Source organism: Dendrobates tinctorius, unplaced genomic scaffold (genome assembly GCF_039654945.1).
Source record: "Dendrobates tinctorius isolate UK_male_01 unplaced genomic scaffold, ASM3965494v1 ptg000250l, whole genome shotgun sequence".
Lineage (NCBI taxonomy): Eukaryota > Metazoa > Chordata > Amphibia > Anura > Dendrobatidae > Dendrobates > Dendrobates tinctorius.
Window position 1 is genome coordinate 48340354 of NW_027361917.1, and position 18897 is coordinate 48359250.

Here is an 18897-nt window from a genome sequence, read left to right on the forward strand (position 1 = left end):
ACGAATGGAGTTGATACCAAAAAGTTCTATTTTGTTCTCATCTGACTACATGACCTTCTTCTATGCCTGCTCTGGATCATCCAGATGGTCATTGGAAAACTTCAAATGGATCTAGATATGTTCTGGCGTGAGCAGGGGGACCTTGATTTGCTCTGCAGGATTTTAATCCATGACATTGTAGTGTGTTACTAGCAGTACTGTTTGAGACTGTGGTCCCAGCTATCTTCAGGTCATTAACTAGGTCCTCCTGTGTAGTTCTGAGCTGATTCCTGGCCATTCTCAGAATCATTGCTACCCCAATAGGTGAGATCTTGCATGGAGCCCCAGACCGATTAAGGTTGACAGTCATCTTGTGATTTTTCCATTTTCTTCTAATTATTCTTGTAGCTCATCCCAGCATTGTGCAGTTCTACAAGGTTGTCACTCATACAGTGTGATTTTTCTTTTTAGATTCTGTCTTTCACAGTTGACTTTTACCTACGATAAAAATTAGAGACCTCTCCATTCTTTGTAGGTGGGAAAACGTGCAAAATCATCAGTATATCAAATACTTATTTTCACCACTGTATCGCTGCAATTAGAAGAGAAGAAATTAAAAAATAAAAAGTTTTACCCAGTTCTGCAGTCACTATTCAATGATGTGGTCAGTTTAACCTGCTTAAACTAGAGAAAGGGCTTACTAAGGGGCACCGTGACATATTAATTACAGTGCCTTGCGAAAGTATTCGCCCCCTGGAACTTTTCAACCTTTTCCCACATATCATGCTTCAAACATAATGATATCAAATGTAAATTTCTGGTGAAGAATCAACAACAAGTGGGACACAATTGTGAAGTTGAACAAAATTTATTGATTATTTAAAATTTTTGTGGAAATTAAAAAAATTCAAAAACTGAAAAGTGGGGCGTGCAATATTATTCGCCCCCCTTTAGCTTATTACTTTGTTGCACCACCTTTTGCTGCGATTACAGCTGCAAGTCGCTTGGAGTATGTCTCTATCAGTTTTGGACATCAAGAGACTGAAATACTTGCCCATTGTTACTTGGCAAACAGCTTGAGCTCAGTGAGGTTTGATGGAGATCGTTTGTGAACAGCAGTTTTCAGCTCTTTCCACAGATTCTAGATTGGATTCTGGTCTGGACTTTGCCATTCTAACACCTAGATATGTTTATTTGTGAACCAATCCATAGTAGATTTTGCTTTATGTTTGGGACCATTGTCTTGTTGGAAGACAAATCTCCGTCCCAGTCTCAGGTCTTTTGCAGACTCCAACAGGTTTTCTTCAAGAATGGTCCTGTATTTGGCTCCATCCATCTTCCCATTAATTTTAACCATCTTCCCTGTCCCTGCTGAAGAAAAGCAGGCCCAAACCATGATGTTGCCACCACCATGTTTGACAGTGGGGATGGTGTGTTCAGAGTGATGAGCTGTGTTGCCTTTATGCCAAACATATAGTTTGGCATTGTTGCCAAAAAGTTCGATTTTGGTTTCATCTGACCAGAGCACCTTCTTCCACGTTTGGTGTGTCTCCCAAGTGACTTGTTGCAAACTTTAAACAACACTTTTTATGGATATCTTTGAGAAATGGCTTTCTTCTTGCCACTCTTCCATAAAGGCTAGATTTGTGCCTTGTACGACTGATTGTTGTCCTATGGACTGACTGTCCCATTTCAGCTGTAGATCTCTGCAGTTCATCCAGAGTGATCATGGACCTCTTGGCTGCATCTCTGATCAGTCTTCTCCTTGTTTGAGATGAAAGTTTAGAGGGATGGCCGGGTCTTGGTATATTTGCACTGGTTTGATACTCCTTCCATTTCAATGTGATCGCTTGCACAGTGCTCCTTGGGATGTTTAAAGTTAGAAATCATTTTGTATCCAAATCCGGCTTTAAACTTCTCCACAACAGTATCATGGACCTGCCTGTTGTGTTCCTTGGTCTTCATGATGCTCTCTGTGCATCAGAACCCTGAGACTATCACAGAGCAGGTGCATTTATACGGAGACTTGATTACACACAGGTGGATTATATTTATCATCATTAATCGTTTAGGACAACATTGGATCATTCAGAGATCCACAATGAACTTCTGGAGTGAGTTTGCTGCACTGAAAGTAAAGGGGCCGAATAATATTGCACGCCCCACTTTTCAGTTTTTGAATTTCCACAAAAATTTTAAATAACCAATAAATTTCGTTCAGCTTCACAATTGTGTTCCACTTGTTGTTGATTCTTCACCAAAAATTATACATTTGGTATCTTTGTTTGAAGCATGATCTGTGGGAAAAGGTTGAAAAGTTCCAGGGGGCCGAATACTTTTAGCAAGGCACTGTATATTAAAGGGGTACAGTGGTGTATTGTATTAAGGGGTCCAATGGCATATGGATAGTAATAAGGGGCAAAGTATCATAATCACTTTATTAAGGCAACACAGTGACATATCAATTGTAGTTAGGGGGCACAGAGGCATATTAATTTTATTAAGGGGCTCAGTGGATACATTTCTGTTATTAAGGGGGAATAGTGTTATTAGTCAGTAAGAGAGAACAGTGGCATAATTTTATTAAGGAGCTGATTTCATATCATTCATATTCAAGGGAGCACAGTGAATAATTATATATACAGGGGGCACAGTGTATAATTATGTATACAAGGGGCACAGTGGTTAGCTATATATTTGTGGAGGACACAGTGGATTAATTTATAATCAGTGGATGCAGTGGCTAGTTATTTATTAACGACACAGTTGATACAACGGTTAATTAAATATTTACGTGGCACAATGACTGGTCATTTATTGGCGAAGCACAGGGTGGGGCAATTTGTATTCAGTGATTTAGTGAGAGTGGTCACCATTTATTTTGGAATGTAATCAGTGAGGTCTTTTTGTAAGTTAAATGTTATATGGTGGGCGCTGCATAAATGAGTGATGCATAAAGGAAAAATTTGCGTATGTCACTTTTGCATATTCCAGGGGTGGATATGCCGCATGTGCAGCTGGTGCGGCCGCATCTGCGCCCAGAGGTGGAGGTGGGCCCCTGCAGGGCGGCTAACACGGTGGGCAGGGAGCGATCCCTGCAGCTCTGCTGGCTACAGGAGATAATGGCAGCAGAGTGGAGCTGTAGGGATCTGTCCTGCTTCCTGCCCGCACTACCGGTCTGACACAGCAGCGTGGCTGGATGACGTCACCATTCAGCGTGTGTCTGTGTCAGATAGAAAGCTGCCGGCAATGAAGATGCTACGGTTGTGGGGAACATGTGGAAAGGTGAGTGGTGCTGTGGGTGTGTGTGTGGCTGAGGGGAACATGCTGGGAGGTAAGTGGTGCTGTGTGTGTGTGCATGTGTGTATAGGTGGTGCAGAGGGCAATGATGGTGTGGTGGGGGAGAAAGCAATAATAGAGGTGGTGGAAAAAGCAATGATGGGGGTGGTGGGGGAGAAGGCAGTGATGGTGGTGATGGAGAGGACAATGATGGGGGTGGTGGGGAAAAAGCAATGATCGAGGTGGTGGCGAGGGCAATGATGGAGGTGATGGGGAGGGCAATGATTGGGGTGGTGGACAGCGCAATGATTGGGGTAGTGGAGAGGGCAATGATGGGGTAGTGGTGAGGGCAATGATTGAAGTGGAGGAGAAGGTAATGATGGGGGTGATGGAGAGGGCAATGATGGGGGTGGAGAAGGCAATGTTGGGGGTGGAGAAGGCAATGTTGGGGGTGGAGGGGGAGAACAGTGATGGAGGTGGTGGAGAGGTTAATGATGTAGGTGATGGGGAGGGCAATGATTGGGGTGGTGGAGAGGGCAAGGATAGGGGTGGTGGAGAGGGCAATGATGGGGTTGGTGGAGCAGGCAATGATGAAGGTGGGAGAGAGGACAATAATGGGATGCGGGGGATTGGGATGAGAGGAAGGGGGACTTATAATGAACAGGGGGAGGTGGAGGAAGATGTTAGATATGGATGTAAAATGAATTGGGTGGTGGAGGAAAATGCTAAGCCCCTGATAGCATCCTACCCATCTCACAATTCATTGTACTGCTATCGGGGACTTAAAGTTTTTTGGGGATTGGGAAAGGAGGCGATAAGGTGCATAGGACCCTTTATAATGAATTGAAAGGTGTGAGGAGACACTGTCAGGGACTTGTAATGAATTGAGAGGTGGCAGAGGATGTGCAGTACCTGATAACGTCTTCTCCCACCCCCAATTCATTATGATGCTATCAACTACTTAATGCCTGGGGGGAACACAGGACAGGGACTAAAGCTATGTGCAAACATTCAGGATTTGCTGGAGAAAATTCTGCTGCTTATCCTATTGTTTTGGCAGGAAGAAAGTTGCGTAAAATACATTTTATTTTTTTCCACATTTTTGCCAGGCTTTTGTTACGTATTCCCCCCCCCCCATTAGTACAGGTGAAATACGTTGCAACAATTGCCATTATGCAGATTTCAATCTGCTGCAAATCTGCAAGGAAAAAATAAGCAGTGTGTGCATGAGACTTCAGGGATCTCATTCACTTTTCCTGTACTGTAAAACCTTGCATATTTTCCGTGTGCACATAGCCTTACAGTTAATTGGGGAGAGTCACATACTGAATAGTTTATAGTATTGGGAGTCAGAGATTATAGTTAATGTGGGACACAGTGCTGCTTATCACTTTATATTTTTAATGGTGCGTGGCTAATAGTATATTAATGGTAGGGTACATATCTATATTCAGGGGGAGACACATGTATGTATACAGTGTATGTGACCTTGTTATTTTCAGGGCTGTGAAAATCATCATGACAGATCAGTCAAGGCTAGGAGATATCAACATGAAGGTCTGACCAGATGGAGAAGAAACAGGAAAAAGCAGCTGTAATTAGACAAGACGTCAGCGGTAAGTGCTTGGATGTAGATATTATTTTGTATCTGCACTGTGTGACGTGGAGTGATAACGTTTTTTGTAAAATCCCTTCTGCATTCTCACATTTGTGTGAAATGTCTGTGTGCTTCCAGGTTTTTTTATCGGATGGCACACAGGCTAGCAGAGTTTTATAGTTCCATTCACACATACATGAAAATCACGGATCTGAAAATGAGATCCGTGAGGGTCAGAGAATGTTCTGTTCTGATCCAATTTTGAAGATCAGAATAGGACATCCTTAATGCATCTGTAGAAGCTCGCAGCACACCGACACTGCACACGGATACAGGAATGTAGCCTTATTATGTATAGCACAGTCCTGTATAGCAGAGTCCCTTAGTATATAGTGTACTCACTTATTATGTATAACAGTCTCTTGTACATAGTGTACTCACTTATTATGTATAGCACAGTCAATTAGTATATAGTGTGCTCACTTATGTATAACACAGTCCCTTAGTATATTGTGTACTCACTTATTATGTATAGCACAGTTCCTTAATATATAGTGTACTCACTTATGTATAGCGCCTTCCTTAGTTACATAGTTTCCTCTTTTTTATGTATAACACTGTCCCTTATTACGTACCCTCCTCTCTAGTTATATACAGTGGGGAAAAAAATATTTAGCCAGCCACCAAATGTGCAAGTTCTCCCACTTAAAAAGATGAGAGGCCTGTAATTGACATCATAGGTAGACCATAACTATGAGAGACAAAATGAGAAAACAAATCCAGAAAATCACCTTGTCTGATTTGGCAAGATTTATTTTTCAAATTATGGTGGAAAATTAGTATTTGGTCATCTAAAAATATGCAAGATTTCTGACTTTCACAGACCTGTAACTTCTTCTTTAACAGGTTCCTCTGTCCTCCACTCATTACCTGTAGTAATGGCACCTGTTTGAACTTGTTATCAGTATAAAAGACATGTCCATAATGTTAAACAGTCAAACTCCAAACTCCACTATGGTGAAGACCAAAGAGCTGTTGAAGGACAGCAGAAACAAAATTGTAGCCCTGCACCAGGCTGGGAAGACTGAATCAGCAATAGGCAAGCAGCTTGGTGTGATGAAATCAACTGTGGGAGCAATATTAATAAAATTGAAGACATACAAGACCACTGATAATCTCCTTCGATCTGGGGCTACACGCAAGATCTCACCCCGTGGGGTCAAAATGATCACAAGATGGGGAGCAAAAATCCCAGAACCACATGGGGGACCTAATGAATGACCTGCATAGAGCTGGGTCCACCGTAACAAAGGCTACCATCAGTAACACACTACGCCGCCATGGACTCAGATCCTGCGGTGCCAGACGTGTCCCCCTGCTTAAGCCAGTACATGTCTGGGCCTGTCCGAAGTTTGCTAGAGAGCATTTGGATTATAGAGAAGAGTATTGGGAGAATATCATATGGTCTGATGAAACCAAAGTAGAACTGTTTGGTAGAAACAAAACTAGTCGTGTTTGGAGGAGACAGAATGCTGAGTTGCATCCAAAAAACACCATACCTACTGTGAAGCATGGGAATGGCAACATCATGCTTTGGGGCTGTTTCTCTGCAAAGAGACCAGGACAACTGATCCGTGTACAAGAAAGAATGAATGGGGCCATGTATCATGAGATTTTGAGTGCAAACCTCCTTCCATCAGCAAGAGCATTGAAGATGAAATGTGGATGGATCTTTCAGCATGATAATGATCCCAAACACACCACCAGAGCAACAAAGGAGTGGCTTCATAAAAAGCATGTGAAGGTCCTGGAGTGGCCTAGCCAGTCTCCAGTTCTCAACCCCATAGAAAACCTTTGAAGGGATTTGAAAATCCATGCTGCCCAGCGGCATGCCTAAAACATCACTGCTCTAGAGGAGATCTGCATGGAGGAATGGGCCAACATACCACCAACAGTGCCAAACTTGTTAAGACTTACAGAAAACGTTTGACATCTGTCATTGCCAACAAAGGATATATAACAAAATATTGAGATCAAATTTTGTTAATGACCAATTACTTATTTTTCACCATAATTTGAAAAATAAATCTTGCCAAATCAGACAAGGTGATTTTCTGGATTTGTTTTCTCATTTTGACTCTCATAGTTGTGGTCTAGCTATGATGTCAGTTACAGGCCTCTCTCATCTTTTTAAGTGGGACAACTTGCTCAATTGATGACTGACTAAATACTTTTTTTCCCCACTGTATGGTGCCATCACTTAGTACATGGCTTCCTCTGCTGTTATGTACAACACTATCTCTTACAAAGTGTATTCTTGTTATTTTTGTTCACAGCGCCCTCTTTTATTAAATAGTCCCCTCTCTTGTTAGATATAAAATTACTGCTGATAGAGCAGCCAGTGACCAGACGACTAGTCCATCAGCTCCTCCATTAAAAAAAAAAGATTTCCCATGCTCCATTAGCCACATCATTGCATTATTCATCTAACAAGACATGACGGTATGTAATAAAGACAGGGCGCTATATAATCTGATATGTAAGGGACGGTGCTGTACATAACAAGAGAGGGCACTGTGCAATAAGGGATGGCAATATACATAATAGAGGAGACTATGTAATATATACATGTATGCGTGTGTGTCACTATATATATACTGGTGCATCTCACAAAATTAGAATATGAATCAAAAATGTAATTTATTTCAGTTCTTCAATACAAAAAGTGAAACTCATATTATATGGAGTCATTACAAACAGAGTGATCTATTTCAAGTGTTTATTTCTGTTAATGTTGTTGTTTATGGCTTACAGCCAATGAAAACCCAAAAGTCATTATCTCAGTAAATTAGAATATTACACCAGCTTGAAAAATTATTTTAAAATCTGAAAAGTTGGCCTACTGAAATGTATGTTCAGTAAATGCATACGATACTTGGTTGGGGCTTCTTTTGCATCAATTACTGCATTAGTGTGGCATGGCATGGAGGCGATCAGTCTGTGGCACTGCTGAGGTGTTATGGAAGCCCAGGTTGCTTTGATAGCAGCCTTCAGCTCATCTTCATTGTTGTGTCTGGTGTCTCTTCCTCTTGACAATACCCCATGGATTATCTATGGGGTTACGGTCAGGTGAGTTTGCTGGCCAATCAAGCACAGTGATACTGTTGCTTTTAAACCAGGTATTGGTACTTTTGGCAGTGTGGACAGGTGCCAAGTCCTGCTGGAGAATGAAATTTCCATCTCCAAAAAGCTTGTCTGCAGAGGGAAGCATGAAATGCTCTAAAATTTCCTGGTAGACGGCTGCACTGACTTTGGTCTTGATAAAACACAGTGGACCTACACCAGCAGATGACATGGCTCCCCAACCCATCACTGATTGTGGAAGCTTCACACTAGACCTTCAGGCTATGTGCCCACGTAGTTTTTTGGTTGTGCGGATTTGTTGAAAAATCTGCAGGTAAATCCGCAGGACAAAAGTCCTGCGGTTTATCTGCGGATTAGCCTGCGGTTTTGCCCTGCGGTTTCACACCTCATAATGATAAGGTGTGAAACCGCAGCGGAAACTGCACAAAGAATTGACATGCTGCGGATTGTAACCCGCAACAAATCTGTGCGGAAAATCTGCAGCATGTGTACAGCATTTTTTTTTCCATAGGAAATAAAGGTACTGTACAACGCAGCAGAATCTGCTGTGGCCCCGCAGGGCCAAATCCTTGATTTCCAAGGTCTAGTGTGTGTGTGTATGTACATGTGTGTGTATATATATATATATATATATATATATATATATATATATATATATATATATATATATATATATATATATATACAGTTTAGCAAATTGTGGTCATTATAATAATTCCCTTTAAATTACTGTATTATACAGGAAAGTTATCGATTCATGGATCAGGCTACACGTATAGTGAGAGCAGTACTAAAAGTGATGCAGAACTTTAGTAATGAATACGAACTACCCAGGACTTTAAAAGACTTGGAGCTCACACTTTATCCAAAGCAATCAAGAGCAAAAGATTTGGGATTTACAGCACAACATTTTAAGGTAAAAATATTTTTAGTAGCACAATAAATGATGATTTTTTAAATAATTGAATGTGCAGATTAGTTATTTCTCATGTATTTTTAATCACTGTGGCAGAGAAAGAAAGGGAAGAATGCATCATACTCGGCCTCCATGTCCAGTCTCTGCAGATGGAATTGCTATCCACTCGCAGCATTTAGCATGTTAAATGCCACTGTCAATCTCTGTTTCAAAATATAAACTAAATTAATTTGATAGATAAACGGGGTAATGAGAAAAAAAAAAAAAAAAAAAATTACAGTTTTTTGGTTGCAGGTGACCAAAACATTGTATCTACTCTAAAATGATATCAATAAAAACGGCAGCTCAGGGCACAAAAAATAAGCCCTCACCCAGCCCCAGATCACGAAAAATGTAGACGCTACGAGTCTAGGAAAATGGCACCATTTTTGTTGTTTTTTTTTTACACATTATTTTTTTTACACTACTTAAATAAAAAGAATTTATACATGTTTGGTATCTCCGAACTCTTAATGACCTGGAGCATCCAAGTTGCAGGTCAGTTTTAGCATTTAATAAACATGGTAAAAAAAATTGTGGAATTTGTTCCTGTTTTCCAGTACACTGTATGTTACAATTCATGGTGTCGCTGGAAATTACAACTTGCATCACAAAAAAACAAGCCCTCACATTATCATATTGACAGAAAAATAAAAAAAGTTATGGCTCTTGGAAGAATGGGAGCAAAAGCTGAAACCGCAAAAAATGGAAAATCCCACAGTCATGAAGGGGTTAAAGCTTATTAATGATTTGCACCCTATGGTGAACTCTCAGTATTTGCTCTCATGAAGTCTTTTCTTTATGATGGACTTAGATACTGAAACACCTACTTTCTGGAGAGAGTTCTTCACCATGAAAAGGATCATGTGATCATCCACCACTGTTGTCGTTTGTGGATATCCAGGCTTTTTTGCGTTCCTAAGCTCACTAGTGTGCTCTTTTTTTTTAAGAATGTACCAAACTGTTGATTTAGCCACTCCGAAAATCTCTGCTATCTCTCTGATGGATTTCTTCTTTGACTGCATGTAGTGGGTTCACAGTAACAGTACCCAAATGCAAATGCCACACTTGGAATCAGCTCCAAACCTTTTACCTGCTTAATTGATGATGGAATACCAAGGGAATATCCCATGTAGCCTATTAAAGAGTTTTTGAGATATTTGTCCAATTACATGCCTATTAAAGAGCTTTTGAAATATTTGTCCAATTACATTTGGTCCCTTTAAAAAAAAGTCAGCAACATATTAAAGAGCTGTAATTCCTAAACCCTTGCTCCAATTAGGATGTGAATACCCTCAAATTAAGGCTGAGAGTCTACAGTTGAAGCTCATATTGATTATATAATTTTATCTTGAATATGTTTTGGTAAGCGGCTAAAATGCCAAAACCTGTGTCACTGTTAAAATATTTCAGGACCTAACTGTACTTCAGTGATGTGGCATTACGGTATATAGTACAAGCAATCAGACACAGGTTCAAGTCCTCCAAGGGGACTACAAAGGAAATTAAAACAAAAAAGTAGAAAAAAAAATTTGAATCCTCCTTTTTCCCCCGTTAAAAATAATGAAAGAAAAAGAAAAAGAAAAACCTATGTGGTATAAGTGCATCTGTAAAAGTGCAATCTATTAGAATAAAATAATAAAAGCTCACTAACCTGATTGGTAAATGCCATAAAGATGAAACTCCAGAAAAGTGATCAAAATAGTATGTACTGTAAAAAGCCCTTACACAGCTCATTGTAAAAATGAAACTGTTAGGGGTTTCAGAAAATGGCGACACAAGCAAATTGTTTACACATTTCCCTGTTGTTACCATTTAAATAATAATAATAAAAAATATACCGGTATATGTTTGTGATGGCCGTAATCTTAGTAACCTGTAGAATCATGTTGCCATGTCATTTTTACCGTACAACGAAGGCCATAAAATAAAACACCAATTTGTGGAATTGCGTTTTTACCACTCTTGGAATTTTTTTTCCAATTTTCCAGTGCTTTTGAGTGGTAAAAAAATTATGTTACTCCATACTACAACTCGTCCCACAAAAAACAATCTCACATACGTCTAGGTGAAACGGAAAAATAAAAAGAGTTATGGCTCTTGGAGGAGGGGAGGAAAAAAATGACACCATAAAAAATTGCTGTCTCTCTGAAGCCGTTTTCTGCTTTGGTGGTGGAAATGGCCCATCTTACGCCTTAGGCTATAGGTTGCCAAAATTATATGTCCGCCTTTGTGTTGTTGGGGCTTACTTCTGTTTAGTTAGGCCATGACATATTTGAATTATTAGTTATATAGATGTACTGAGTTTTAATATGTTTATTATTAATTTTGTATTTAAGAAGAACCCGTGGCCAGGTCTGAAGTCGTGGCCACTTTTTGCTCCTACATTATTCCTGCTGCTCCCATGAGTATTTAGTTTTTTTTATAAGCTGACATATGGTTCTATTGCTATGGGCCTTTTTATATAGTACTGCCTGTTATAGTTTTTGCCAAGTGCACAGAGCTCACAGGGTAATAATGCAGAGCATCCTAAAGATACGCCCCAAGGACCTCTGAGAGCATGCAAATAATTGCACTAAGTAAAAAGGCCCATATCTCTACAGCCGTATGGTAAATTAAAAAAAACAAAAACAAAAATAAATAAAAATAATGTTATAGTCTAAGGAGCAGCAGTAGTAAAATAAGACCAAACATTGGCCACTTATGGCTGTGACAGGTCACCGACACATAAGGCCTGTTTCACACTTCAGTTGTTTGACGTCAGTTGCAAACCGTCAAAGTGTGAAATAACGGATCTGTTTCTGCTTTGCAACAAATGGATGCACCGGATCCGTTTTTTGGACGGATCCGTTTTCTGGATGGATCCACTGCAGCCGCTAAGTGCATGCATGAAATTTAAAGGAACAGAGGTCTGGAAAACGAGAGTGAGAGAGACAGAGAGGACGACCATCAGTCATAATCCGGCGCTAATTCAAGTCTATGGTGAAAAAACGCCAAAAAAATGGCGGATCCGCTTTTTTGTAAAAACCGTGAATTTTGACTGACGTCAAACAACTGAAGTGTGAAAGAGGCCTAAGTAGCAGAAGACTTCATAGTTGTAATGGAGCTGAGTTTCTCAGCTACTTTCAAACTTGGCACACCAGGCTGATATTGTTTTATATTACTGAATACATGTAAGGTTTTGCTCTGGTTCTATTTCAGACTTTTCATACTGCTTTGTGGCGTCTTTTGACTGAAGCCATGGGGAACAAAGTTACACAAAACTTGATATTTGTTTTTCGAGTCTTCACATTGGATTTCTCAGCTATTTTGACACCAGAATCTACTTCCATACAAGGTATATGTGACCATCTCAAGACAAAGCATATGAAATCTAATCCCAACTAATCACCTTCAGTTTCCTACGAAATTGTTCAAGATATGCGAGCTTAACCATAAATCTTACTCTCATTTCTACTATTGTAAAATGTTATAAGCTTGGATCAGAAACACCCAGAGATTATGACTGCTATTGCAATGAAAGCTTTCTTGTCGCTCTAAGAAACACTAATCCTTTATCACGTACAGCACAGATAGCAGCTATATAATTGTGGAAAATGCTGCTTAAAGGTTTCAAGGTTATAGGAAATGTAGAGAGTACTTGGCAGGTAAATTGCTATAAATCTCATAGTCCTTTTTTAGAAAGGCAAAGTCACTTCAATACTGAGCTCAACATATTCCACAAGAAGGTATAGCAGGTGGAAGATAAGAGAAAATATTGTTTGTTAAAAAATGATTCTTTATTAAATATTAAAAAGAGAACTTAAAAAGACAGGGCAAAAGGCCTCCAAAAAAGGGGGATAGGCTGCGGCAAAACAGTATACAATGATGTAAAAAAATAATACACACACAATAATAACCCTGTAGATTTAAATATACTGTAAATACAAAAATGGTTCTTGCATGCAAAAGTAATAATAATTCCTGCCAGAGTCAGTGCACCATAGTAGATGACAATGAACACATTGCTTGTTACTACTAGGTTTTGCAAAAAGGCAATATTGCACGTTGCCCGTGTGGCTGTGGAAAAAGTAGATTTAAATTAGATGTAAATATAAAGAGGTATTAACATGCAAATTAATCACTGCAGGGTTCAACATGCCTCAGTAGACAAAAGCCATTGTTTGTTACTGCTGAGTATCTGCAAAGGAAACAGTATTGCACATTGCCCATTTGACTATTAGCGTCCTGAGTGTGCTAAAGGGTTAATGAGTAAAGTGTGCCAGGGAGCTGCACAGAGTATAATAGAAATAAAGTGCCTGATATAAACCGGGGACTGGTTGTTAGTACCTGAGTTAGAAGAATGTGCCAGATTCGGTGCAGCGTCCACGGGTAACAGCTGAGGGAATACCGCAGGAGTCTCTCCCCCGCCCGACGAGTGCCGTTTCGCTATGTAGCTTCTTCCAGGGGCGCCATTTCACGCCCCTGGAAGAAGCTACATAGCGAAATGGCTTTTGTCTACCGAGGGATGTTGAACCCTGCAGTGATTAATTTGCATGTCAATACCTCTTTATATTTACATCTAATTTACATCTACTTTTTCCACAGCCACACGGGCAACGTGCAATATTGCCTTTTTTGCAAAACCTAGTAGTAACAAGCAATGGGTTCATTGTCATCTACTATGGTGCACTGACTCTAGCAGGAATTATTATTATTACTTTTGCATGCAAGAACCATTTTTGCATTTATATTTAAATCTACAGGGTTATTATTGTGTGTATTTTTATTTTTTTACATCATTGTATCATTTTTTAACAATCAATATTTTCTCTTATTTTTCCACATGCTATACCTTCTTGTGGAATATGTTGAGCTAGGTAAATTGCTATAACCTTGTATTACTCATGTGGTTGATAGATTCTCTTGATGAAAAATGTCATTCTTTTCAATTCTGAAACAAATTATATAAAGAAAAACAGTGAATAACTATTTCAGAGATTTAAAGGGTTTGTCCCCTTTAAGAAAATCCCAGTCCCCAGGTGCATTTGAGTGTCTACCGTTACTGCCTATATCTGACATTAACTGCTGCGCTGATGTCACAGAATGGCAGCAAATCACTGAGCCCAGTGGCTCTGCCCGGGTAGATGGCACGCCTTTGAGCTCACTGATTAGCTAGTGCACTGTTTTCCGCACAGCAGCCAATATCAGGCACTGGGAGCAACAGCGGAGACTCTGCGGTGGACAAGGAAAGTGTGAGTAAAGCCCCCGTCATACATAGCGATCTCGCTAGCGAGATCGCTGCTGAGTCACAAGTTTTGTGACGCAACAGCGATCTCACCAGCGGGATCGCTGTGTGTGACACTTACCAGCGACCGGCCCCCCTGCCGGTTATCGCTGATCGTCCTGGAATAGCCAGGACATTTTTTTGATTGCTGGTCTCCTGCTGGCCAGCACGCATCGCTGCGTGTGACAGGCGGGAGACCAGCGATCAGCGCACTGGTAACTAAGGTAAACCCAGGGTTTCTAAGCACAGCGCTGTGTTTAGACACCTGATGTGTACCTTAGTTACCAGCGCGCTGATGCAGGGAGCTGGTAACCAAGGTACACATCGGGTTTCTAAGTTACGCACGCCGCTTAGAAACCCGATGTGTACCTTAGTTACCAGCTCCCTGCATCAGCACGCTGGTAACTAACGTACACAGCGATGCCGTGCGCTCGGCGTCCCTGGGGCTGATCGCTGGTGAAGCTGCCTGTTTGACAGCTCACCAGCGATCATGTAGCGACTCACCAGCGATCCTGACAAGTTGATATCGTTGTCGGGATCATTGGTGAGTCGCTATGTGTGACGGGGCCCTAAGGCTCAGTTTGGTTTTTGTTTTTTAAACAAACTACATCCAGGAATCAGGATTTTGTGAAGCGAGAGGACTCCTTTAAGGTGAACCTGTCAGCTGATGCATGCTGCCCTAAACACAAGCTGTATGAATGATACACTGGCTGTCTTATTGCAGTCTTATATGTTTTATTCAGAAATGTTGTGTCTCAAAGGTTTAGGCAAGTCCCTGGCGGTTTGAGAGGTCACTCCCTGTACACAAACAAATAGGGTGAGACCTGTCAGCCATGGGGAACAGAGCAGGGACAAGCCATCAGAGACCTGCCTCGGACTACTCACCTTGGACGCATAGTGTCTGGCTGGCTTGACTTGACAAGATGTTTAAGGAAAGTGATATCCAGTATACAGATGACAAATTGCACTGGATTCCTGGTTGCTTTATTGTGGCCATGTATGATTTACTTTATAATGCTGATGAAACGTTACAACGTTATGGAGAATGCTTGTCCTCAATAACACAACCAGGAAACTTTTCACTTCATCATCTGTATATCACTTTCCTTAAATGGCTTGTCAAGTGAATAAAAACTATTTTTTAAAGGTCCAGATTGGTATAAAATAAGTAAATTGATACTCACCCTCACTGATCCTCCTCTGCCCTGCCTGCATCTTCTCTGCTTCCTGCTGATTTCTAGTTACTCAACAAACAACGCAAAATGGCAAAAAAATCCATGCTCAGCCAATCATTTTTACCAGCAGTGACGCCTTTGCCAGTGATTGGCTGAATGGGCATTTGCGGCCATTTCCAGTATGGTGAGATGGAACCAGTTAAAAAAATGTTTTTACTGTATATTTTTATCCGTATGACAAACCCCATAATACAAGTAATAAGCAGAAATCAGCAGAACCCAGTTCTTAATATAAGTAACATGGCAAACTGCTGCAGGGCTACTATGTATAACCATGGCCAGAATCCTTCAGTTCTCTGAAGTAGGCAGCATGAATAAGATGTGCTAACATACTTTATGGTAATCTGATGCACTTTTACAGAAAATTAATGGACAACTAGAGAAAAACAAACAAGTTACAGTTTTGGTGAAGTAGATGAAGGTATATCTTTAACTACTTTGACTATGCACACAGATTTTGGGAAACTTACTAGACACATGTGGTACAAATGCCTCCCCAAATTCTCATATTAACATAAGAATCTTTAGAATGGTATTTTTATCAATACTTGTCCATGGAGCCACGTTTTCCTTTAGTATCACCAGATTCTTTCTAGATGAAGCATACAGCTAGCCTATTACAAAAGTACAACACAATTTTTTACAGTTCTGTATGAACATAGACGAGAGCATGAGACTAAAAATATCACGATAAGAACAACCATTAGTTGTAAGTTGTTCATATGTTCAATTTAACTTTTATGTTCATAACTTTTTTTTTTATGTTTTTAAGATCCCAATACTGAAATACCGCCTCCCTGGCAAAATAGAACCCCGACCTTTGTTGAAGAAGCTGCATCTTCTAAACTTCAAGCTTGGTGGAGAGGACTTTTCTGTAGGAAATGTCTAAATGGCAGAAAAGCAGGTAGCTATTATACAGATGCTTTACTTTCTGGGCTGCTGAGAAAGACTGTACCTACTAGATTATCAGCATTGCAGTATGTGGACTGCACGATATTAGTAAACCTATCTTCGGTAAACAGCGATACAGCTGTCCATGAGTTGCGTCTGGTATTGGTAAGTCAGGTCATTGGAAGTGAATAGGGAAAAACTTCAATAAAACACAGAACCTGTAGACCAGACCTGGGCAAAGTGTGGTACTTAGGCCACATTTGGCCATCTAGCTATTCCTGTCCAGCCCGTGGACTGAGACAATTTGAGACAATTGAAGGGATGAAAACAGTGGCCCACAGGCTGCTCTATATGACCGCCCTCCCCTACCTGGCATCCCAATTTCACCACTATCTGCATCTTCAAGATGCAGATAGTGGTGAATGTAATGGAGGAAGAGGAAACCACTAGCTCCTTCTTCCACCATTCAGCATCTGCAACTGAGACAACAGACCCGACTTGGCTTACAACTTCTGTTACAAAAGAAGTTAGGCCGGGATCACACTACCATGTGTGATGCGAGAAACTCGCAGGAGTCTCTCGCATCAACACCTGGCGCTGCCGCCGGCACTCAGGACCGGCGCTGCGGCTGCATGTATTTCTATGCAGCCGCAGCTCTGGTCCTGAATGGCAGCGCTGGCTGTTGATGTGAGAGACTCCGCATCACACACGGTAGTGTGATCCCGGCCTAAATGACAAAAAAGAGATTTTGAATATTCAAATCTAATGGGGACCAATGGCATTTTATCCTTTACTGATTTTCGCTGTATATGTATGGGGCAAGTCGGCAATGGGGTTAGCTTGCCCCATGCCTGATAGATAATGGCTGTGAGTTACAGCCAGTACCTGACTCTATAACTGTTAACCTGTTAAATTCTGCTGTTTACCTGTTAAATGCTGCTGTCAACCTCTAACAGTGGCGTTAACAGCGCACTGACATGGGGTGAGACATTCTATGCTATGACAGCATGGAGTCTGTTGAAGACTTCCGTGCCTGTAATCACAGAACTCACGAAAAATCCAGCTGTGGCAAGGTTTCATAGTAGACCATGATTTTTACTAAATGCACTAATAATGTGATAATTCTGTATATAGTACAAGTGATCATACAATCACAAATTCAAGTCTCCTAAGGGGACTAATAAAACACTAAACAGTGTAAAAATAAAAAGAAAACCTAAACGTTCAAATCACCCCCACAACTCATTTCCCCCAGCAGAAATAAAGATAATCGAAAATAAAACTTTGCAAAAAGTATGATTTTTTTTAAAATATAAAAAATTAACCCGATCAGTAAACATTGTAAGCAGAAAAAAATTCAAAATGCCAAAATTCCTTTTTTTTTGTTCATTTCAGTACCACAAAAAATGCTGTAAGAAGCAATCAAAATGTCAAATCTATCTCAAAATAATATCGATAAAATATCATCTTGCCCCAGAAAAAATAAGTCTTGGAAACTGGCGACACAATCCAAAAGTGTTTTTTTTTATTTCTGATTTTTTTCACTAAAATAAAAAAACTGGACAAGTTTGTTATCGCAATAATCCTACTGATGAGGAGAATAATTTTTAACACACAATGTACACTACAGTTCAAAAGTTTGGGGTCACCCAGACAATTTTGTATTTTCCATGAAAACTCATACTTTTATTAATCAAATGAGTTGCCAAATTAATTTAAAATCTAGTCCAGACATTGACAAGGTTCGAAAAAAAATTTTTTTATTTGAAATAATAATTTTCTTCTTCAAACTTTGCTTTCGTCAAAGAATGCTCCCTTTGCAGCAATTACATCATTGCAGACCTTTGGTATTCTAGCAGTTAATTTGCTGAGACAATCTAGAGAAATTTCACCCCATGCTTCCAGAAGCCCCTCCCACAAGTTGGTTTGGCTTGATGGGCACTTTTTGCGTACCATATGGTCAAGCTGTTCCCTCAACAGCTCAATGGGGTTGAGATCTGGTGACGGCGCTGGCCACTCCATTACAGATAGAATACCAACTGCCTGCTTCTTCCCTAAATAGTCCTTAGTCCTTGCATAAATTGGAGGTGTGCTTTGGGTCATTGTCCTGTTGTAGGGTGAAATTGGTTCCAATCAAGTGCTGTCCACAGGGTATGGCAAGGCGTTGCAAAATGGAGTGATAGCCTTTCTTATTCAAAATCCCTTTTACCTTGTACAAATCTCCCACTTTACCAGCACCAAAGCAATCCCAGACCATCACATTACCTCCACCATGCTTGACAGATGGCGTCAGGCACTCTTCCAGCATCTTTTCAGTTGTTCTGCATCTCACAAATGTTCTTCTATGTGATCCAAACACCTCAAACTTGGATTCGTCTGTCCATAACACTTTTTTCCAATCTTCCTCTGTCCAATGTCTGTATTCTTTTGTCCATATTAATCTTTTCCTTTTATTACCCAGTCTCAGATATGGCTATTTCATTGCCACTCTGCCCTAAAGGCCAGCATCCTAGAGTCGCCTCTTCACTGTAGACGTTGACACTGACGTTTT

General features: G+C 40.4%; 1 protein-coding gene across 1 annotated transcript in view; it reads left to right on the top strand.

Moving 5' to 3' along the window:
• ADGB (androglobin) overlaps positions 1-18897 on the top strand; it is a 463044-nt gene that overhangs the window by 224416 nt on the left and 219731 nt on the right. Inside the window, exons 20-22 of the mRNA XM_073557676.1 lie at positions 8742-8915; positions 12156-12291; positions 16228-16359. Of these exons, the coding sequence (XP_073413777.1) occupies positions 8742-8915; positions 12156-12291; positions 16228-16359 (442 nt within the window). The remainder of the gene's footprint in view (positions 1-8741; positions 8916-12155; positions 12292-16227; positions 16360-18897) is intronic.